The 23,256-nt window shown below is 39.6% G+C and overlaps 3 protein-coding genes and 1 pseudogene across 3 annotated transcripts; 1 reads left to right on the top strand and 3 right to left on the bottom strand.

Annotated features, from left to right (window-relative positions):
• Positions 1-204: 204 nt before the first annotated feature.
• On the bottom strand, positions 205-1,170 carry LOC139882377 (glucuronoxylan 4-O-methyltransferase 1-like). The gene has a single exon (XM_071866707.1). The coding sequence runs from the start codon at positions 1,168-1,170 to the stop codon at positions 205-207; it is 966 nt and encodes a 321-aa protein (XP_071722808.1).
• Positions 1,171-5,121: 3,951 nt separating this feature from the next.
• Positions 5,122-6,420, top strand: LOC139882376 (uncharacterized). Its single transcript, XM_071866706.1, has 3 exons — positions 5,122-5,169; positions 5,271-5,363; positions 5,488-6,420. Exons 1-3 carry the CDS (start codon positions 5,122-5,124, stop codon positions 6,418-6,420), a joined length of 1,074 nt encoding a protein of 357 aa, XP_071722807.1.
• An 8,281-nt stretch (positions 6,421-14,701) lies between these two features.
• LOC139882375 (acetolactate synthase 2, chloroplastic-like) lies at positions 14,702-20,795 on the bottom strand (annotated as a pseudogene).
• Positions 20,796-22,565: 1,770 nt separating this feature from the next.
• LOC139882380 (protein transport protein Sec61 subunit gamma) lies at positions 22,566-22,902 on the bottom strand. The gene is made up of 2 exons (XM_071866709.1): positions 22,809-22,902; positions 22,566-22,681 (listed from the first exon to the last, which is right to left on the bottom strand). The coding sequence occupies exons 1-2, from the start codon at positions 22,900-22,902 to the stop codon at positions 22,566-22,568; spliced, it is 210 nt and encodes a 69-aa protein (XP_071722810.1).
• Between the last annotated feature and the right edge of the window lie 354 nt (positions 22,903-23,256).

Raw genomic sequence — 23,256 nt, 5'->3', positions numbered from 1 at the left:
TCTTTGCATTTCGACCTTAATAGCAATTGTTTTCGGACGAGGGCAATTTCCAAAACAAAAGTGGCCATAGCATGTCGTGCACCTACGTGAACCATTCAGTTTCTATGGCCGTCTCTTTACCCGTGTTCTCCCTTCTGGAGATTCTCATAATGTGTCACTTCTGTTTTCCTTATGCAATGAGATTGGAGGAGACAATTGTACCTGTCATGGTTGGGTTGGGCAAAATCTTGCAGGGTCTGTATGACCCAGTATTCTGAAATTCCAGAACTTCCCTTTTGAAGAAACCAAATTCTCTTCACATAAAAATTCCCAGGAAAACCACTTCTCAATGGTGCGATGTACATCATGAACCACTACATCCGTCGTGTTCCCAGCTCTGGCTAATATGCTTGCTGTATAGATTGCTCCCATCCTTCCAGGAGCCTCTGGGTTGCCTCCACTTGGTCCATCCACCACTACGAGATCCCACTTTGTTTTGTACACTTCTTGTGGCAAACCTGTTAGAGCCAACTGACATTTTGACACTTGAAGCAGTGCAACCCCGGGTGCACAGCTCGAACTTCTCCTTGCATGCTTGAGCAGTTCGTACGCCTCTTTTGCTGGTACATTGTACTGTACCTTGTATATCTTAGTACTGCCGGCTCTCTCTGTTCTATAATTCATGAACTTGTCGGCATCATCCTCCAGTATGATTGTAGTGCCTCCTGCATTTATTGACGAGAGGCTGAGATATTGTGGCTCAAGACCAAAGATGAGAATGTTGCAAGGTCTCCTCTGCTTGACAAGGTTTGATAGAAGCTTAAATTCCTTAGCCGTTATTGAGGCGGTGTAGGCAGGCGGTGTGGAAGTTGAGTTGCCCGATATTTCCGTTAGAACCTTGCTGCACGATGAAGGAGAGGTGCATGCTTGTCGCACATGTGGAGGCGAAGCTGGAAGTGGGTGAGGAGATGAAGTGGTGATGAGGATTCGAACGAATCTAAGGATGGATAGAGATGCAAGGATCAATACGAAAACTGGTATGAGTTTCCTTACACTAAGTTTCATCTTCCTAGTTCCTCGGAGCGATTTGTGTTTGAACGTGTGGTTGCCTTCTACGTTGGAAGGGGGTGGAGGAGAGTAGCGAATGAGGGGTGTTGCGAGAGTGGAGGACAGAGGTACTTCTGGGGGCATCTTCCTCTCTTTCCTTTCACCACATGTACAGCCACCTTCACATCATCTCCATGGTGTTGCAGTGGGGGGTTCTTTTTTCGACGCCATGAGTTGCTATTGACATGAATCTTTAGTATCCTTATTGCGTCAGGGAGAAGGAGAGAGGCTTTCGCTTCAATTTCAAGAGATCTTTACGAGCTGTCAGCTGGTCACCTAACTGCATCGTGTCAAATCAGATTTGCCTACGTTTGTATTTTCATTGGACGAACATCAGGTGATTGGCGTTTTAATCATGTAGCATATGATGGTGGTTGCCCATAATCTGATGTGGGTCGTTGGGATTGCCGCTGTTTTGTGCATAGTATGTGGTTGAAGGATGAAAATTGGTTGGAAGGCCATAGTCTCAAAATGATGGGCGGACAACTTGTGATGGAGACGGATCTTGTTCCGAATAAGAAGTTAAAATGCCCTTTTGAAGTCAATATAACAGGTGCGAGTCGGCCCAATGAGATCTAGCCACAATCTTTGCCGATTCTCGGGTGAAAGTAATTTGAAGACACCAAAAAGAATCATTCAATTATTAAGATGCTTGGGGTTTGATTCGGTAGCAAGGTACAAGGGTTGGTGGTCATGTGAGGAGCATATACAAATTAATATGATGTTCTATTTAGCAAAATAAAATTTCCAAAATATCGCATTTGAATTAAATTTTCCTTTTTTTTTTTTTTTCTGTTTGAAGTGTCAAAAGTGGATTTTGTAATTTTCATTTCCCAATTTCACCTCCCTCTTTTTTATTTTGGGCAAATACTATCAGCAGGGTTAGAGCCAGAAGATCTTATTAGCGTTTCCAATTTTTTAGAAATGTTTTACTGTATTGCATCCTTGCCTTACGCGGTACCTCCGAACCAACCAGTAGGTGCCAAGTTTCATGAGATAAATTCGGTCAAATAGTCATTAGAATTCAATTAATATTGAATAATCCAATGTGAGGAAGAAGCCACTTTTAGCTGGGGGAATTCTAAATATGTAGAACGCCCCGATAGGCTCAAAGCTTGAGCGAATGATCCAAAAATAGAATTATTTATATTTGGTACATTGAGGGTCGTATCTACGTCATGTACTTAGCTTTACAAAAATTTAATTGCTAAGCCAGTGACACAAATGTTTGTAGTTATGTATTTATGTGGAAATGGGGGGAAAAAAGGCAAAAGGCTCATAGCCCTTAACGAGAAATTTTGGCAAATGGGTGGATGATTTTGGACGACATTAACATAAGAACCAACGCCCTGCCCCCACTTCGTTTCTTCTTTTAACCTTAGCTCTGTTTTTGCGTCTGATTTGAGGTACGAAAACGCGTGAGGGCATTGTAATAAACATCGGATGGCTTTTTTTTCCTACCCTCTTTGCAAGATGACCTGGATCGGTTCTGGCAAGCAAACACCTTTAGGGAGAGGTAAAGGAAAAACAAATCGATCACGAGATATGCTTATGACTAATCGGTGAAGAAATCTCAAGGCCCGAAGGAAACAGACTCAAACCAAATTAAGGCGCCGCAAAAGATAAAAGGCGAGCATGCGAGGAATAGCGACCAGCGATATTGAACGGTTCTGTATTGTCCAGAACCAGCATTGAACTGTGTATGCGAAGATGTTGCAAAAATAAAATATAAAAAGAAAAAGGAAAACTTCGATATAATGAAGACCTTACATTCACTTGACGTTAGGCTAGCACGCTTACCCGTACTGTCATGAGTTAGCCGAAATCTAAAGCGACATTCTCACGTCTAAAGGATCATTGGAAGCATTTAATGTAAAATATGTCACTATCGGTTTAAGATTATCAAATGAGAGAGAGAGAGAGAGCAATATTTAGTTGAAAGGTCCTTTTCAAGAGGAGTTTCGTATGAAGGTGGCGTAGCATTACTTTAAAAGAAGCGTTGGAATTCTCTAATAAGGACATTAAAAGATCCAACGGTGAAGAAGGTTTCTCCACAGTAATGGTCGACCATTTGTCAATAAGCCGTGCCACATGTACAAATGTGTCTCTCTATATACACACGTCATACCACTTAACGGTGAAGGAATTTAACAGGATAGAGCAAATCAGTCTCAAATTTAATGAACTGACCACATGCTAAAAGGCGTGCAAATTACTCTTCTTGACATTTTCCGACTGAAAATTGCCCCCAATCTCTAGAAATTGCTAAAACAAATCAATGGCAGCTGTTCCACCTTAACCTGCGGCAACTAGCCCCCGAACAAGAGATAAAAAAATGGAAATCTGGTGTCACCCTCCAGCAGCCAAGAAATTATATGGGAAATTCGTTTCTGCTAATAATAAATGTCGAATGAGCTGTACGAAAGGCATCCTTGTATACATTATTCTAACGTCAATTTGCCAACATATATAATATGGTTTTTCAATCGCTTGTCTGTGTGAACGCTTCGCAGCAAGGCATCTTCAAGCCGCATCTTTCTTTCCTCCTGTAGGAACACATCGTAGGTACTGCAATCAAAAGGAATAGCTATTACTTAACTCCATATTGACTGAGTACAATATACATGCTCGCTGATAGAAAGTACCCGCGTCTGCACAGTGCGAGGACGTCTCTTTCTGCATAAACAAAGAGTCGTCCCTGAAGATTAATGGAGCACCAAAGCCATCGAAAGTAGCTAGATGGCCATACACCCCAATTGACAGCCTTTGCACTCGAGGCATAATCGTATCAGAAGATTATGACAATTGTTAAGATAGATATGAGGATGTCATACCCTCAGTTAATGGAGATCCAGTTTCTGCATCAAGTTTAAATGTGCAACCTGATACAAGAAGGAACTGCACTCAAACAGTCAAGAGAACAGCAGTCACGTTGCACTGTGAAAAGTAGACAATATCAAGCTGAGATGGGATAAATACACAACTTCCTCTTCTCTCTCATTTTCTTTTGGTCTATTTCTTGGATGGAAAACAGCTACAAAAATTTGGTGTCCATATGGTGCTAGTTCTGTACCTAGATCAGATCCTTTCATTTAATAACCCGTCCCTCACGAAATTCTTAAATCCTATTTTTCTTCTACCGGTCACAGGTCAAGCAAACCATTTCCTATGCAAAAAGAGGGTCCTAGCAACAAGGACTACGCTAAATCTGGAAAAAAAAAAAAAACACCTCTTCTCAAAGTCTACCAAATCCAACGGTCACGAATCCATCATTTCTTTATCTCTGCATGAATTAGAATCTCTGGAAATGACTTTGTAGACCAATCACAAGCCTATTTTTAAACAACCGTACAATATAGATAAAATATGCTCAGCAAGAAGAAAAAGAAAAACTCGTAGATCAAATACCAATGAAGAGGTCAATTGCACCTGTCCACCAGCATCCGCAGATGTCACTTTCAGCAGAAAATTTAAAATTGAAGGATGACGCCGCATTCGCATTTTTCCTTTTTTCAAGAACCAAGGTCCACCGGTACCTTATTCTCCAGCTGGAAGGTTCTGTAGAGGCAGTATGGGTGATTTAACCAACGTATCAATGCTTGTTTGTTTCCAAAGCTAAAGCAGATCGTTTCAGGTGACTCGGTAATCCTTTGGTCAAATTTGCTGTCAGAACTTTGGCCAAGTCTTCTCTATGCACCTTCCTCCCTCACTTCCTCCAATTCATCACAACCTCAGCAACTTCTTGAATTTTATCTAGCACGACAGTCCATATCTAATTTACACCAAATAAAGTGCAGATTGGCTTGTGCTTTTTCTTACTTCCCTTCCATTGACATCTCTGAAGACTCTCCTATGTCCCAAAATTCCCATATCAGACCAACTCTCTAGCAACATCTTCTGTGCATTTTGCAAGGCATCTCTACAAAGCATCCTATCTTTAATTTCTTAGCCTTTTGATCCTCCCTTCCCTCCTGAATCTTGTCTGTTGCAAAGGAAGCGTCTAAACTTTAAACGGTGGCGCACAAAGAAGCAACAATGGGTAGGGAAACCAATTCAAAGATAATTTCAATGGCTGGTCTGAAGGTGAGTTCTTCAATTCAAACATTCTTTGATTCTGTATTTCTTGCTTTCTAAGATCCTTAAACTAGCTGCGGCTATTGCTAAAATTCGGCTAAAATATATAGGTAATGAAAGAAGATCGACCAAAGAAGTCCCCGTTCCAATCTATAGTTAAGGGCTCCACAGATGATGGTAGATCAAGCAGCATGGTCATTAAGGTAGGATATTCATCAATCTCTCTCTCCCTCCCTCTCTCTCTCTCTCGTTTCTTTCGCCCCCCCCGGAAAAATGAGTTCCAGCAATTCGATAGTATGTTGATTTAATCAATTGATGCATTAACAGAAAGCACGTGGTGTGATTCCTGCTTACATAGTAGCAGAAGCCATATCAACACTCCGTGGTCTAGACCTTAGATGGTCCGGGCCAATCACCCCAGCAGAGATGCAATATGTTGAACAATACGTGCTGGCAAAATATCCACAATATGCTGGACTTGTTGGAGGTGAACAAATAGATCTCTCCACGCTTTGCATTAATGAGGAGCCAGTTGAACCCACACTTGATGATAAAAGGAGATCACCACGGACTGGCTCCAGAGAACCCTTGGCACCATCTTATGGAAGCAGTCACCCGGATCTAGACAGAACCCAGCTAGAGCCATCAAGATTACTTGACATCCTCACCAAGAAGGCCTCCTTCCCTGGGAGTTTCATCTCCATCCCCGAAATTCAAGCTCAAAATAAAGTTCTGAAGTTCTGTGGACTGCCTGACGAGGATTTTCTTGTTCTTTTCACTCCAAGCTACAAAGATGCCATGATGTTGGTAGGTGAGAGCTATCCCTTTTTCAAGGGAAACTGCTACATGACCGTCATTGGAGAAGATGGGGATTACATAAAGGAGTTCGCCACCTACAAAGAATCAAAGATAATCTCTGCACCTGAGACTTGGTTGGATCTGCGGATCAAGGGATCACAGCTAAGCCAGTATTTCCGCAGAAAATGTAAGCACAGTCCTAAGGGGCTATTTTCCTACCCAGCAGATGTGAATGGGACTCGATATTCCATGCACTGGGTTTCAGAGGCCCACCGGAATTCATGGCACGTTCTTCTTGATGCAACTGCATTAGATGCTGGAGAGGATTGCCTAAACCTGTCACTTCATCGACCAGACTTCATTTTGTGCAGTCTGGATAACAGGCATGCCCATCCTTCAAAAATCACTTGCCTTCTGGTGAGGAAAACATCTTTTGATGCACCAACAATTGCCAATGAATGAGAAGGATGATTCCATGTAAATATAGAATGTCTTCCTTTCAAATTAAGCAACAGCCACAGAAGTGAGCTCTGGTTTTCAGATAATTTTTCATGTATAACCTCATCAGAAAAATTTTCAGAGTTTACACGATTGAAAATAGCAAAGAAATTAACTTTGCACAGATCATATCTTAGATGGAGCACAAAGGACCACGGTGACAGATTTGTAGTCAAAGTTGTTATCAGATTCTAATCGCGTGCTCTATGGAAACTCATGCCACCAGTAACTTGCTAAGGCAAGTCTCTACATATATATATATATATATATATATATATATATATTTTTTTTTGCCAATGTCAATAGGAGGAATGGTTCATAATGCAAGCATGCAAGCAAGAAGAAATATACTATCTGGAACTTAACTCGAAATTGAGGATAGATGGCCTATAACAATTGATGCCTGAGGGGATTTATTGATATCTATGTCATTCCACCTTCAGCACAATGAAATATTTTTTCATGGAAGGCTTAGAGCATCTTCACATAAGAATGACCTTAATGAAACTTAACATCCATGTCTCAGAAGGAATGTCTGGAGCATGTACAGGGATTTAAGAGTTTGTTGACATAGGCTCCAGGCAACGGCATAGGCTTTAGGCATGGTCTCTGAATTTTAGCTTTGACTTGTATTAAATTTAGAACTTGCAAGTTTCAGTTAATTACTAGCTTCTACTCAAAAAATAGTAAATTTATAGAGAAAAAAATGCTAAATAACATTCTTCGCACTTTAAATGGAAATCTTAGTACTTTCAATAAATTTTCACCCAAAAGCCAATAGTTAGAGGAGCAACTTTTAGCATTTGATGCCAATCAATAAATAAGAAAATCAAGAAATTAGGCAAAATTTGGCACTAAAATCCCCCAAGCACAAACAAGCTCCAACAAACAAGGTGATTTTTAACCTCACAAGAAACTGAAAAATACTCCTCAAAGACATTAAAAATTGAAATTCTATGTGCTCATGTGTTGCCTCTTCCTCTGCTGCAATAAATAGCAGGAAATATGGCCAAGCTACATTAGTGTCTAAGTTGATTCCGGAGTACAGAAATAAAGAAACTTGCCGATTGTCTGAATTTTATTTGAGATCCCATATTCCAATTCGACCCGGCTAATACTTTATTCATACCAAAAGATCACATAATAATGAGTTCCAGAAAAAGTCTTCAGGGTCTGAACACATCACCGATGGGAGAGCTTACAGACTGTATTAACTCCCAACCTCTTGGTAAATGGTAATACCTCTCAGACATACTAAACAAACTTAGCCCTACCAAACCAAAAACATATTTTTCCTTCAACCTCACTATATGGGTCAAAGCTCATTATAAGTGGATGCCAAATCTTTAAATTTGACAATGGATAGACCTCCAAAAAACATAATGGAACATGTTATGACTTATCATAGCGATTTAAAAGACGCAAGCAAATAGATCTAAACTCCTTCACAAAATTTATGGGCATTGATATGTATAAGAATATGCCTACTGCAACAATAAGGGGAGTACATCTTGCTCCTATACTCCAGGGTTGTTTCAGTCACCCCCTGTATTCAATTTATATCAATCAACTCCCTATAGTTGCATTTCTTGTTTCAACTCCCCAAAATCCCACTTTTGGACTTTGACTTGATAGATTTTAAAGCTCAGGACATCACATACATCTATATGACCTTCGCTAATGGTAAAACTAGCAAGATACGTATTTCCCCTCTGATAGAAGTTTCTGTTAGAAAGTGCAACTTAAAAAATTTAAATTAATAAATGAGGGGAGACTACATGCATATAAGGCACATTGAAACCCTATATATAAGTAATGTAGGATACTTTAACAACCTTTTTACGTGCAAACCAAAGCAACACTAACACATGGGAAATTGACAAATGAGGAGCCTCACAAGTGAAATAGATTTTGTGCGGAAGCTGATTTGTGACCCTGTTAGTAAGTTCAATTCAAAAGCTTAAGATGATAGATGGAAGAGATTTCATAAATATAAGGCACATTAAAGCCCCATAGACAAGCAAAGTAGGATACTTAAACAGTTACAAATTGAATTAGATTTCTCTTCATCTAATTTTGGAGTTACTTAAAATTAACATGTGCATTCTACATTTCATCCCTTAGGGGAAATACGTATGCTAACTTTTTTAACCTTACCTATCATATAAATTTACTTACATAATCCCACTGCTTTAGATTTCGTCATGTCAGACATTGAAATTGAGATCTTTGGGTCAAATGAAACAAAGAATAAAGATGTGCACTGTTGATTGAGAGTCAGACAAATTATATGGAGCTGACTGAGACATCTTCAAAAATTGGGCCAACAGGTAATTTTCCCACAACAACATATTCAAATGAGAGTGGCTCAAACAGAGGGACTAATATCTTTACAGTGGTAGTTTCTTGCGTAAGCATGGAAGATCCCTGAATTGGCCAAAAATCCCCTCGAGATATCCTAATATTTAAATTTGTCTTTGGTCACGCAACCAAGTACATGCTCGTTACATTCCAGTTCTTGCATAAAAAAGATTTCTTGACTAGAACAAACAATAACCTTTTTTTCAAGATCTGTACTCTATACCAATCCCAGTATACACCAATTTTATTATTGTTAATTCTTACCCTAACCTAAGATTCTGAAAATGATTTCTTCCAGACAGGTCACAATCCTTTATAACATCAATGCACAAAATAATATATCTCATGAATCAACTGTAATGAACAGGTCCACTTGCACCTGCTACCCAGCAACTTCTAATGTCACTTTCTGCTCAGATTTAAAATTCAGAGAACTGCCTCCACTTGCAATTGAAAATAGTCTATCTAGCTAGATCAACACATACATTTTAGGATTATGTCACTCAATATCTCATGAATCAACTGTAATGAACTGGTCCATTTGCACCTGTTACCCAGCAACTTCTAATGTCACTTTCTGCTCAGATTTAATATTCAGAGAACTGCCTACACTTGCAATTGAAAATACTCTAATCTAGCTAGATCAACACTTATATTTCAGGATTATGTCACTCAACTTCCAGCTGGAAGAGTTGAAAGACATTTTTGTTTTCATATAGGTATTATTAGGAAGGATATTTGGTTGTCTGATTCCAAAAGCTAGAGCACAACATTTCAGGTGATCCAAAAAAATTTTGGTCAAATCCTATTACTTGGATTACATATCTGCAATACCTGAATTCAGATACACATCTGCAACCAAAAATTCCACAATAAGTTTGCCCAGGTCCTCTCTTCGCACCTTCCTCCCTCACATCGTTAGTCCTTTCGCTATATCTTAAACAACTTCTTAAAGTTTTATCCTGTATTAGAGTCAATATCTGTTTCTGTCTAATCAAGTGCAGAAAAATCTCCTTATATCTCGGACACATTTCCATCCATTGACTTGTCTGAACGCTCTTATTTCCCCCACACCCATCTCTAACCAACTCATGATTCCGTGTACTGTGCAAGGCTTACCTAAATATAATTCACTATAATTTCCTAGCCTTTTGGTTCTCACTCTCATGAATCTTGTACATCCATTGCAAAGAAAGACTAAAGTTTTATAAGCTTTGAGTAGAGAAGGGACCGTGGATAGGGACAGCAATGCAAAGATCATTTCAAATGCTGGATTGAAAGCGAGTTCTCAAACTTAAAATCTCTTTGATTCTTTTTTTTTCCTCTATACAGATCTTACACTAATAGTAATGCCCATAATATTTATCGACAAATATGATAATGAAAATTGACTGAAGAAGTCCCTGTCCCAATTTATACATAATGCATTCACAGATGATTGCACACTCAGAAGTATTGATCATAAAGGTTTGCAATCGTTTTTATTTCTAAGGTAAGTGTCCATGATATAGTATTATTAGATCAGCCAGTGCTTCAACAGAAAGCACAAAATTACAGTACCCCCTCACATCGTAGCAGAAGCCGTATCAACCCTCTGTGGTCTAGGCCGTAGATGGTCAAGACCAATCACCCTAACAGAGATACAATATGTTGAACAGTACCTGCTGGCAAAGTATGCACAATATTGACTAGGTGAAGGAGAACAAATAGATCTATCCGCCCTTTGCATTAACAAGGAGCCATTTGAGCCCGTCCTTGATGATAAGAGGAAGTTGCAGAGGACTTCTGGGAACCATCCCGGCCATCTTACAGAGGCAGTCACCCAGCTAGAACCATCAAGATTGCTTGAGATCATCACCACAAGGTCCTCCTTCCCTGGGAGTTTCATCTCCATCGCTGATGTTCAAGCTCAAAACAAAGTTCTGAAATTCCACGGACTGTATAGCAATTAGTATCCTCTTATCTTTACTCCAAGCTACAAAGATGCTATCATTTTGGTAGGTGAGAGCTATCCCCTTCTCAGGGAAAACTGCTTAAGACTGTCGTTGAGAAGATGGGCATTACGTAAACGAGTTTGCTACTTACAAAGAATCAAAGGTAAACGCTGCACCCGAGACTTGGTGGGATCTGTGGATCAAGGTCACAGCTGAGCCAGTTCCTGCCGAAAAAGTAAGCACAGCCCTAAGGGCGCTATTTTCACACCCAGCAGATGTCAAGAGGACATAATATTCCATGCACTAGATTACAGAATCCCATCGAAATTCATGGCATGTTCTTCTTGATTGCAAACGCATTGATTGTTGGAGAAGATTGCCTAAATCCCTCATTTCACCCGTCAAACTTTGTTTTGTGCGGTCTAGACAATAGGCATGTGTCACGGTCTGTGAATCCTCCCGTACTCGGTGACACGGTGCTTGGGTTATAGGCATGTGTCACAGTCCGTGAATCCTCCCGTACTCGGTGACATGGTGCTTGGGTTATCGAGTGAAGAGAGAGGATACAGAGGGGATGAACACAACTAGTCTGTGGGAGTGGTATCGGGAGAGTTGGTGCTGGGAGTTCCAGGATAGAAAGATTATATCACTTAGTAGCTTTTGAATAGATTGGCTTCCTGTGCATAAACTGTTCGGGAGCTGATGCCGCTCTAATAAGACCAAGGTAGACCAAAATCAGTTGTTAGGCCTAAAGAAATCTGCTAGCTCACTCGATGGACTAGATGCCCGACTGAAGCTGCGTATAGAGAAACACACCGTATTATTCGCTGAAAACAGTGACGAATTCTACTTGCCAAGCGCCACACGGGTCGTTCTGCGGCCAAGGGAATTGTCGGCCTGTGGTATCAAAGCAGGAATCCCTCCACTAAGTGAGTGAATCAGAGAATTGGAGTAGAGAAGAACCGAATCCTCGTTGAATAGGAATAACGCAATGAATTCGAAGAAGAGGTCTACTGCCATGTTTTCAATAAGGAAAGAACTTCCATTTGGTTGGCTGGGGTTAAGATTCTTATTAAGCAAAAATTTGATTGGCTGGGGTTAAGATGCGTAAGCAAAAATGATGTTACCAAAAAATGAGGTTGGCGAAAAATGCCACATTTGCCAAAGAAAATATAAATAGCTGAGATCAAAAGAGGCTTGGGCGAGCGTGACCATTTGATGTGAAATCCAAAGGTGGCGCACAATGGTTAAGGTATGCAAGGAAGTGACAAAATAGATTGCAACGAGAGTATTGCGAAATTGAGTGGGAAGAATATCACAGTCCGTGAATTCTCCCGTTCCATAGAGTGAGGATGCGGAGGGAACAAACACAACTGATCTGTGGAGTGGCATCAGGACAGTTGATGCTAGGAATTCTAGGATAAAAGAATTCTATTAGCGGGATTAGGCTCTCGTGCACAAACTGGTCATGAGCTAACACCGCTTTTTGATGAGGCCAGGGCTTTACTGAGCCTAAAGAGATCTGTTATCTCACTCGATGGACTGGATGCCCGAGCAAAGCTAAGCTTGGTACAATATTGTACAGATAAACTATTTACCATATTGTTCGTTGGAACAACAAGCAAGGTTGGCTTGGCGAATTCTGCTCACCAAGCGCCGCACGGGTCGTTCTCCACTAGAGGAAACTGTCGGGCCGTGACACATGCCTATCCTTTAAGAATTACTTGCGTTTTGGTGAGGAAAATTCTTTTGAGGCAGCAATGGTCCCCTACTCAAGCCAATGAAAGAGAAAGATAGTTCCATGTGGATGTCTTCAAATTAATCAGAAGAGCTACACATACAAGCTCTGGATTATAAATAAGTGTCCATGTTTAAACTCATGAGAAAAGTTTTCCATGGTTAAAGATAACTAAAAATATGACCTTTTACACACACGATACTTTAATGGATCACAAAGGAAAACGTATCTATGATCAATGAAAACTTGATGACACCTAGGTGAGTGACTTTAAACCAATCTATAGAATCACCCGGAAAGTTTCTTCACCTTCTTCCTGCAAAACAGACACTGGGTGGTGCATTTAAGAAAGAAGATATGTATTCGACCAAAAAAAAAAAAAAAAGATATGTACATTTCATATAGAAAAAAGTAAGTTATGTGTACGGTGCCTATAGTAGTTAAGAGGATCTTTTTGTACAGAATCTTCCATGATTCTCTACTGCCGGGTGGGTGAGAATTTCAAAAGATAGCTGGATAGTGCATACATGGTTTGCAGTGGGGCGGGTCAAAAGCTGAGAATTTCTCTCCATCGAGGGCAGCTACTGTTTGTGAAGCACCCACCTGGAGTTCTAGTGAATGCTATCCTTCGAGAGACCTCTCTTCTCAACAGACTTATGATGCAAAATCCCAGAGATATAAAAATTAACAATGCAACCCGGTTTGACAGTAGGATGGTAGCATGTTTGTCAGTAATTAACCATAGTGGATCCTACAGTCACATAACAAGAACGGTCTAGAGTATGCAAAAGGAAAAGGCCAATTTGTTGTAAGACATAGTCTCTTGGATATGGCATTGGCTTTAGTAATGTTAGCTTTATCATGACTTTAATTAAATTTTGAAGTTGTGAAGTCTTATTACTTTCAAGCTTTTACTAAACAAAATATTAAATAGACAAGAACATGCTACGATCCTATATTTGAACTTCAAATGGAAATCTCAAAACTTTCAATATTATTTTCACCAAAAGCCAAAAGTTAAGAGGAACGACCTTTGTCATTTCTGCTCCAAACTTGACAAACAACTTCTGACTAGCTTTTGATGCCAATCCACAAGTCAAGTTAGAAGGAAAAAAACAAAAGTAGAAGCAAAAGTAGGGGGCTAAAATCCCCCCAAAACTCCGGACAAGCACTAACTCATCAAATTTACTTTCCTACCTCATAAGAATTCAGGATGAACCAGACTCCATGCTTATGGGGTGTTGTCTCTTTCTCCACAGCATTAAGGAGCTGTCACATTGCTCAAGCATGTTGCATTACTAGCTAAGTTGATCTCTAAGTGTGGAAATAAATGAAACCATCTGCTTTCAAAACTGAATCTGGAATCTCATATTCCAACTCGATCCTCATAAGCTATCATTCAGACAGCATTATCACATATTAATGAGTTCCACAAAAACCTTTAAGGTCTGTATGTTGACCTTATAGAACCAAAAACATCCTTGCTTGACCCCACAAAGTCGATCAAAGAACATTAAAAACTGATGCACAATCTACAGAATTAGTCACGAAACAGGAGAATACATAATGAAAATTGATGAAAAAGATGGTAGGGTGGTAGGGACCTAGTGCGGTGATATCTAGAAATGAACTATAAACACTAAAAAAAAAAAAAATGCTCCACTAGGAACTTTTTATGGCATATATTAACAGAAGAATGCAGGCAAAGAATCTCTAATTCATGACTTGCTAAACCATAATTCATTAATGGCACAAAATACTGTGGCCACCCTCCGCTGACTGCATGAAAAGTATTTCTGCAATGATCAAATCTGACAAAAGTTCAGGATGAACGAATGTAATGTAGCTGCAGCACATACTTGATTAGTTCATCTCTCTCATAAATTTCTTGCTTCTTGGACAGGCACATTCTAAAAGGTTCGAATTATCTAAAACTGACAGGGAAACGGACGACACAGCTTAAGAGAAAAGTGACTGCATTACATTGTTTCCTCAGAAAGGCTACAATCAAGTACGTCTAACAAGAAGTCAAAAAAGAAAAAAAAAGGCCTAGGCAAACAAATAAAAATCTGAAGCATCCCATATAACTGGAAAAACAAAACCTGACACAACTTTTACATAAATCCTATCATCTTAAGTATGTAGATATCTTGACCAAAAAAAAAAGGTATGTAGATACATATAACTTGGCGAAATATTTAGCCCAGATGACTTAATACGCGGATCGTCCATCTCCCTCAGTAATCACATCCTTGAAAGAGCCACCACTAGGGATCATGGGCAAAACATGCTCTTGATGAGGAACAATCACATCCAACAAGTATGGCCCAGGAGTATCTAACATCTTTTGGACAGCTGCTCTAAGATCCGCCTTTTTTGTCACACGAGATGCAGGTATTCCGCAGGCTTCAGCAAATGTCAACATATTTGGAAATATATCAGACTCTCTAGATGGATTCCCTAGATATGTGTGAGCCCTATTGGCTTTATAAAAGCGATCCTCCCATTGGACAACCATGCCCAGATGTTGATTGTTCAACAGCATTATCTTGACAGGAAGATTCTCCACTCTGACTGTCGCCAACTCCTGGACGTTCATTATGAAGCTTCCATCTCCATCAATGTCTACCACAACAGCATCGGGTTTTGCAACAGCAGCTCCAACCGCAGCAGGCAATCCAAAGCCCATGGCCCCTAATCCACCAGATGTCAACCATTGGCGGGGCCTCTTGTACTTGTAAAATTGAGCAGCCCACATTTGGTGTTGCCCAACTCCAGTGCTTATAATAGCATTTCCATCAGTCAGGCTCATCGAGAACTTGAATCGCATACTGAGGAGGGATAGCTTCCCCAAATGTCTTATAAGTTAAGGGATTATTCATTTTCTGCTCATCAAGTTCCATTCTCCAAGCTGAAAAATCAAGTTTGAGCTTCGATTTTCTAGTCTCCATAATGCTATTAATCCCTTTTAATGCCAACTTCACATCTGCACAAATTGACACGTGAGGCTGCTTATTTTTCCCAATCTCTGCCGAATCGATATCGATGTGAATGATTTTAGCTCGGCTAGCAAAAGTTTCCAGCTTCCCCGTCACACGGTCATCAAACCTAACTCCAAACGCAAGCAGCAAATCACATTTATCAATAGCATAGTTAGCATAAACAGTTCCATGCATTCCCAGCATTTGAAGGGACAGTTCATGTGAGCATGAGAATGCCCCGAGCCCCATCAAAGTACTAGCGACAGGAATCCCTGTGAGGTCCACAAACTTTCTCAATTCCTCACTTGAATTCAAACATCCACCTCCCACATACAAAACAGGTTTCTTCGACTCCGATACCAACCTCAGAATCTGTTCCAAATGGGCCTCCGAAGGCAACTTCGGCAATCTCGACATGTAACCGGGCAACGTAATGGGCACATTCCAATTAGGAACGACGAGCTGCTGCTGTATATCTTTAGGCACATCAATCAGGATAGGACCAGGTCTCCCCGAAGTCGCCAGGTAAAAAGCTTCACTCACAACTCTAGGAATATCTTCCACATCAAGGACGAGGTAATTGTGTTCGTAATAGATCGCGTCACCTCAACAATTGGAGTCTCTTGAAATCCATCCGTTCCAATCATCCTCCGCGGCACCTACAAACACATTCATGCACACAATCATCCACAAAGCAACGGTGCATCAGAGAATGCCAGCGGAAATGAACAAAGTTCTGTATTCAAAACACTGATTTATTTAATACATATGCACAACAAATGAAGCCAGAAAATAATAATAATAATAATAATAATAACAGAATCTATCATCCTAATGCTACATATATCCCCATAGATACACCTCCTGTGCTCCGCCAGCATTCCTCCGGATCAAAAGGAGAGACAAGAAAAGGAAAAGAAAAAAGAAAGAAAGATCGGACGATCGGGCAGTAGAAACTCCTTAAAGATACCTGGCCAGTGATGGCGACGAGGGGTATGCTGTCCAGCATGGCGTCGGCGAGTCCACTGACCAGATTGGTGGCGCCGGGGCCGGAGGTGGCGATGCAGACCCCGGGGAGGCCGGAGGCGCGCGCGTATCCCTCCGCGGCGAAGATACCTCCCTGCTCGTGGCGAGGGAGCACGTTCCTGATGACGCCGGACCGGGTGAGGGCCTGGTGGATCTCCATGGAGGCGCCGCCCGGGGTAGGCGAAGACGGTGGAGACGCCCTGGCGCTCGAGGGCCTCGACGAGGACATCGGCGCCCTTGCGAGGCTCGTCGGGGGCGTATCTGGGAACGAACGTCTCGGAAGGGGCTACGGCCGGGGTCGGTGGTGCGGAGGACGGGCTCCTGGCGGCGGCTCGGGGAATGCGGGAGGGGGACGAGTCGGCGGAGACACGGAGGAGGGGCGTGGCGGGGACTGGGAGGGAAGCGGAGGGTAAATCGGTCGACGGGAGTTTGGGATTTGGAGGGAAATGAGAGAGCGGTGGTTTTGGCGGCGGAGGAGGCGGTCGAAGCAGCGGCGGCGGCGGCCATGTCTCGAGATCCGGTGGGAGAGAGAGAGAATAATAGGGCAGGGGTGCGTGCAGGTGTTCGGATATGTGCAGCTGACTTTTAAGGTTAAGGGAGCCTGAGAGGAGCGCCCGCCTTCGTTCGTGATGGTGTGTGTGTGTGTGGGGGTGTCGGCCGGTGCCTGAGCGGCGAATTTACCAGAATGCCCCTCGTGTTTTGTCGCCTATCAAATGGGCATATGTACAAGAGAAAATTGGCATACGAGACGAGTCGAATTCGCAAATATTAAAAAAAATCATGATTGGCGCTTCTCACCTTTTACCCAAAAAATTAAAAAAATCCATCATTGGCGTTGCTAGAGGCGAGCTTCTCCTCCTAATGCAAGAGAAGGAGTTCAATTCTCAGACGTCGCAGAATAACTTACCCGATGGCACGTGTGTGGTGGTTAGCACATGTTGCCCCAGGGTTTATTTCCGTTATTCCGGATCTTTCGGGCTGTCCGTGTTTGTACGGTGTGCGGGTACCTAGGTCACCAAAAAAAAAAATCATGATTGCATGTAACATGATCAAATTTGATATAAATGAGACATAAATTAGATAAAATTGTCCTATAAAAATGTGAGATAAAAATGAATAGGATTTCTAATATTTATAATCAGAAAATTAGTTTTCTCAAATAACAAATTTTTTAAATTAATTAAATAAAAAATATATATTAATATTATTAATATTTGAATTCTAATATAAAAAATTCAAAATAACAAAAAATTACAAATTAATTATTTTAATTTAATCTTATATTCATTTATATATTCGAATTTTATTATATTTTATAATATAAATTCAATATATAAAATTGTTACATATTTTAGGTATATCGGTACAAATTTATTGTTTAATGGAACTTTATTAGAGAATAATGGAAGGGAAATAAAGAAATAAAGAATAAATTAATTAAATAATAAAATAAAATAAAATAAGTAAATAAAAATAAAGTAGGCAAGGGTGTTGTAAGAAATTTTTACCATTTCCATTTGTAAAATTTTTGTGTTCATTTACACTAATATGCTATTTATACTAAATAATGTAAATGACATAATATAAATATATTTGACTTTATCGCTGTAATTACTAGGAGTGAGTGTGATTCGAGTAAGTGGTAAACTAAGAATCACTCACTAAGGACTGATTGCGAAAAATTGGAACTAAAACCCGCCTATTAGTTCCATGGATTCTCCTAGATGGGTTTATGGAACCGGTTCTCAATTCCTATAAAGCTTGTTTGGCTTTATATTCAAATTAAATTACAAGCTATTGAATTTGATTAGAGATTGAAAACTATAAGGCGAAACAAATGGATAATACTCATTAGCTAAAGACTTGTTTTCTTTGAAAGTCATGACATGGTATTCTTAAGGTTTTCTGACGAGGGAAATATGTGGAGAATTAGACTCCACGTTAAAAGTCCTAACTTATATAAAATTTAAAATATCAATCGCTTAATTCATATTTTTTTCAATGTTAACCTAATTTAATTATGAGAATGGCTAAAGAGAGACCTAATTATACTCCTAAAATGAGCCGTTGGCTCTTATAGACATCTTCAGTCGGTTCTCTCCTTTCTCTATGTTTGTTTATTTGGTTTTGATCAAGAAAGCAAGTAAATGGACTATTAGATAGAGAAAAGTAAGATGTTAATGCTATTACTTACCCAAGAGACAAAATTAGTCAGTAATTCAATTAATTAATTAATAATAGATTTTTTATTTATTTATTGATATGTATATATACCAGTCTTGTTTGGGTGGATGGATGGACGGTTCCACGCCTAGAATGGAGAATCGAACTGGTACTCTATGAAGCACTGACATGTTCTAAAAGTTTGTGTGTCGTGTTGGACACCTCGACATATGTCCAACACACTCGAATATGCTCGGACATGTGGTCAACTATTTTCGACACGTTCTGACATGCATGTTCGGAATTGGGAGAGGCATGGTGATTTGTCGAGTAGGTCTGCAAATGCAAAGGGAGAGAGAAATTGTTGAAGAAGGCAATGGAGGGTGGAGGCAAGGCCGCGACTACAAGGAGGGCCAATGGAAGAGCAAAGACCAAGGTGACCCATAGAGTTACCATTGCAAAGGGTCAAAAGTAAGGCTGTGGCTATGAAGGAGGAAGGGTCGAAGGTGAGGCGGTGAGTGATTGTGATGAGGTGACCCAAAGAGAGTAGAAATCAAGGAGAAGAGGATTGCGCGAGGAGGATGAAGGGGTGGGGATGAATTAGGAGGAAATGATTTTTGCGCGATGAGACTTTTTTTGTCAGAAAAATAGATACATGAGCCAAAAAGTGATTTCGAAAATAAAAGTATTGAATATTAAATAATGATAAATTTTGGTTATTATAAAAGGTCATAAATTTATTTAAATTAATTAATTCTAATTTTTTGTTAGTCATTAATTTCATTCCTATAAATAGATTTATTAATATAATTATTGTAAATTTATTGTAAGCTCTTTTTTATTATTTATTTATTTGTAAATTCGAATAAAATTATTTAAAAATAAAAATATTAATTTAATATATAACATGTTTTAACGTATCGAATTTTTCTATTTTTGAAAAATGATGTGTCGTGTCATTTCGCATGTCAATGCTACTTAGTCGATACTCAGTGATTCCATTAAATTTGAATTGAGAATTGAACTGGCTTTAATAAGAACCATATGTTTTGAGTGGTTCGAGTGGTGCTCGATTATTTTGCACATCCTTAATATTCACCACACAGTAGATTTTTTTTTTTTTTTAGTCAGTCACCACATAGTAGATTGGATATAATAAATTCTTTGAATTTTATCTTTTATCATATCCAGCCATATTTTAATTAGAATTCCAGACAACTAATCATAGCCTAATCAATGGTATTTACTATTTTAAAGAAACAGTTCAGAAAAAAAAAATCATCTATTCAATATATATTATGCAGCTAGAAAATTTCAAGGATGAAAGAAAAGAGGAAAATTTCAGCCCTCGAGAAAAAATTCCCCACCTATCTAATCTGATTTTTACTTCTTTTTATTCTTATAGTGAGTTTCTGAAATTGATTATATTCAAGATTCCATATTCTTTATAATCGTGCTTAGACTAGAAGTAGTTTAAAGAAAATTATAATCCGTCAGCTGTTTATTTATTTATCTATTTTTTTGTATTGTCTGCACTCATTTTGATCAAACAATTATACATTGACTTCCTACTAAAACTATAAAAGAACATATTCTAAGTTTAAAGACATAACTTAAAAAAGAACAATACTTCAGCGACTTTCTTGTAGACTTTTTGAAATCCAAATATTCAATTTTAATCAAATCTCAAATGTCAAAAGAAAAAAAAATAAAAAATTAAAGTAAAGGTCGCCATAGACCCTTGAGAGAAACACATTATGAAACATGATGTAATGATCCTCTATTTTGGTGATTGGAAATAGATTAGTGACTTCAGGGGCAAAAGGAGGACCGAATAACAATAAATTAAAACCTAAAAACATGCGGAGAGATTTATATGGAGACATGTGGATCGCTATAATATACTCCAAAACAAATTGCTTCATCTGATTTCACATATCAAAAGTTACAAATACGATTTAAACAACAGTATTTGAGGAAATCTGTTCGAAGGGATATAATCACGTTCTCCTGTCGTTCCGTGAAAGGGGAAAAAAATACGGCACACCTGTCGCCCGAAAGGACTATGCGTTCGTGCACGGCGACCGAAACACGTTCAACAAACTTCAATGCAAGGAGGGTTTCCAAAATATGCATATGGATCTTAAATAAAGAGTAGTCCTTGAATCACTTTTTACATTTTCCTTGTAATATAATAATCAATATCCTAAAATATTTTCTGATAAGCATGTGCCTTACAATTCAGACACCTTTCTTTCCGCCAAACACTTTAAAACACCCACACGACGGACGTACGAGGATGGGAAGCAATCATAGTCCCCATCGCCAATTATGAACTTCAAATCAAATTCAAGAAGGCTAAGCAGGATGCGTACTCCCTTTCAAACTTAAATTTCCGTCAACTAGTGCCATAGAGAAATTGAGGATGCAATGTCAAAACTACATAAACTCCTTGATTATGACGAAATCAAAGGTAAAAAACAAAGATAATTTCCGTCGACTAGTGCCATAGAGAAATTGAAGATGCAATGTCAAAACTACATAAACTCCTTGATTATGACAAAATCCAAGGTAAAACACTCAAAAATGTGCAGTATTGAGTATAAACTACAAAGATAACAGGGGGAAAACACAAAAGGCCTAAGGTCGAACAACACTGATGTCCAGTCCAATCCAACTAATAATGCTCTGAACAAATCGCCTTATATTCCCATGAATCCACTTTCTTGATGGCCTGCAAAAGAACACCATCCAATTTTCACTCGAGAAGAGAACTAGAAGAATCACAAGACACTCTACAAAATTGATAAGCAATTTCATATATGCCAAACGGAACAGCCAGATTTCCTTGAATCATAATAGAAATCTTCCATAGGTTCACCAATGGGGATGATACATTGCAGTAGAACCTCATACACCAAGAATATAAGAGAAATCAAATGATTACTAAATGCAAAGAAATCTTAATCAAGAAAAACAGAATTGCAAAGGCAGATCAATTAGATTCAAGTTAACAGAAGCTAAACTGTGCTCCCTATAAAATTTAAAGACATTCAAATCAAGCTATCTTGTCTTTTCATTCAATGGCCCCATTCGCAAACATACTGTGCATTTTTCATGGCAAAGATATCTGGCAACAAATTGCAGCTAAATGGCACTCTCCATCTCCGTTTAAAGAATTGTGAATATTTTGCAAGTTTCACTTACACGTGTAAAATTCCTTTAGATGTGGAGCGGAGCTAATGATTTGCAACATTTAAAACTTAGCAGTGATTTGATGAAAACTCTTTGTAAGTAGGAGATTCATAATTATACTAAGTACATATATATCCGCTTATAAATGCTCAACAAGATTGAGACCCCTATCTGAACATGTAAAACATACCACACAAAAAACTTACTAAGCAAAGAAAGCAACGAAAATGCATATTGCACAGGAAGAATCACACGATAACCTAAAACACGACGGCAGTGATAGAGACGTAATCATTTTTCAGATTAAGAAACGATTAGCTGACAGCAGCACACCTCGAATTAGTCCACCAGCAGTATCAAGATTAAATTGTCAATTTCCCTTGCAATCTGTAATTGTCAGCAGTTCTCAATGCATAAATCTCATCCATGGATGGAAGTCCAGCTAAGAATCCGCTTGGGTAAATAAAACAAGACGTAAACAATGCTCAACAACTCCTATCACGGCCTATGCAACCTCAGAACAGCGTCATACCGGTATGGATCATAAACCGATCCAATTTACAAAAGAGCTTCTAACTAAATCCCAATCAACAGATAAAGGCCCTTAGTAAAAAAAAAAATCCACGAAACAGTCCAAGATCGAACCACAGGGAGCAAAATCCACCGACCACCAGAACCGATTCACAGACCCATGAAAAACTAAACACGTACCTAAGCAGAACCGACGATGATGTTGTTGATGGGAATGAAGATCAGCTTGACGAAGAACCCCACAAATCCCATCACCACGAATCCGATCGCAGTCCGGAACGCGACCTTCGTGAACTCTGCACCGACGAGATCGCCATCACAAAAAAGAAAAAAGGAAAAAGAAAAAAAATCACGAGCAGCGAATCCCTCGTTCACACCAGATCTGCAAAGATCGGACGGCCGGAACCCCAAAAGATTCCTCACCTTTGCGATCGGGCTTGTGGCATCGCTTCACGAGGCGGACGCTGTCCTTCGCGAACTCCCTCAATGGATCGACGGCCGAATCGATGGCGTCCATCGCCCCCAAAACTCTCGCTCGCTCGCTCGCTCGAAAACCCTAACGACCGAAGAAGACGATTTCGCGACGGGACGGACGCAGAGGAAATCCGGGTGAATGGGGTTCGGTTCGAGGGGATGGCCCTGTCTATATATCGGGGGCTCTGACTTCTCAGCTTGTCCTTCGCCACGTGATTTTTTGACGCTTATATAATTATAAACCGGAGTAGGTTCCCAACTTCCCATAACATAAGAACGCCTCGATATAATAGTAGGCCTTTTTTTATCCCTGAAAATTGCCAATTCGTATCGCTTTGAAGGTAATGTTATCGCTATGTATTTGGTCACAATTTTTTTTTTATTAAACTCATATTAA

This window comes from Rutidosis leptorrhynchoides, unplaced genomic scaffold, assembly GCF_046630445.1.
Source record: "Rutidosis leptorrhynchoides isolate AG116_Rl617_1_P2 unplaced genomic scaffold, CSIRO_AGI_Rlap_v1 contig262, whole genome shotgun sequence".
NCBI classification, from domain to species: Eukaryota; Viridiplantae; Streptophyta; class Magnoliopsida; order Asterales; family Asteraceae; genus Rutidosis; species Rutidosis leptorrhynchoides.
The sequence above is the reverse complement of the archived record's forward strand: the minus strand, read 5'-3'. Positions and strand labels throughout refer to the sequence as shown.

What these genes read in the sequence shown, in the direction of transcription:
- LOC139882377 (XM_071866707.1), bottom strand. Translation starts at nt 1,170, where the DNA reads ATGCCCCCAGAAGTACCTCTGTCCTCCACTCTCGCAACACCCCTCATT.
- LOC139882376 (XM_071866706.1), top strand. Translation starts at nt 5,122, where the DNA reads ATGGGTAGGGAAACCAATTCAAAGATAATTTCAATGGCTGGTCTGAAG. An exon ending in TTTCAATGGCTGGTCTGAAG is followed by an intron (nt 5,170 to 5,270) that starts GTGAGTTCTTCA and finishes TAAAATATATAG; the next exon opens with GTAATGAAAGAAGATCGACC. An exon ending in CAAGCAGCATGGTCATTAAG is followed by an intron (nt 5,364 to 5,487) that starts GTAGGATATTCA and finishes ATGCATTAACAG; the next exon opens with AAAGCACGTGGTGTGATTCC.
- LOC139882380 (XM_071866709.1), bottom strand. Translation starts at nt 22,902, where the DNA reads ATGGACGCCATCGATTCGGCCGTCGATCCATTGAGGGAGTTCGCGAAG. An exon ending in CCACAAGCCCGATCGCAAAG is followed by an intron (nt 22,682 to 22,808) that starts GTGAGGAATCTT and finishes TCGTCGGTGCAG; the next exon opens with AGTTCACGAAGGTCGCGTTC.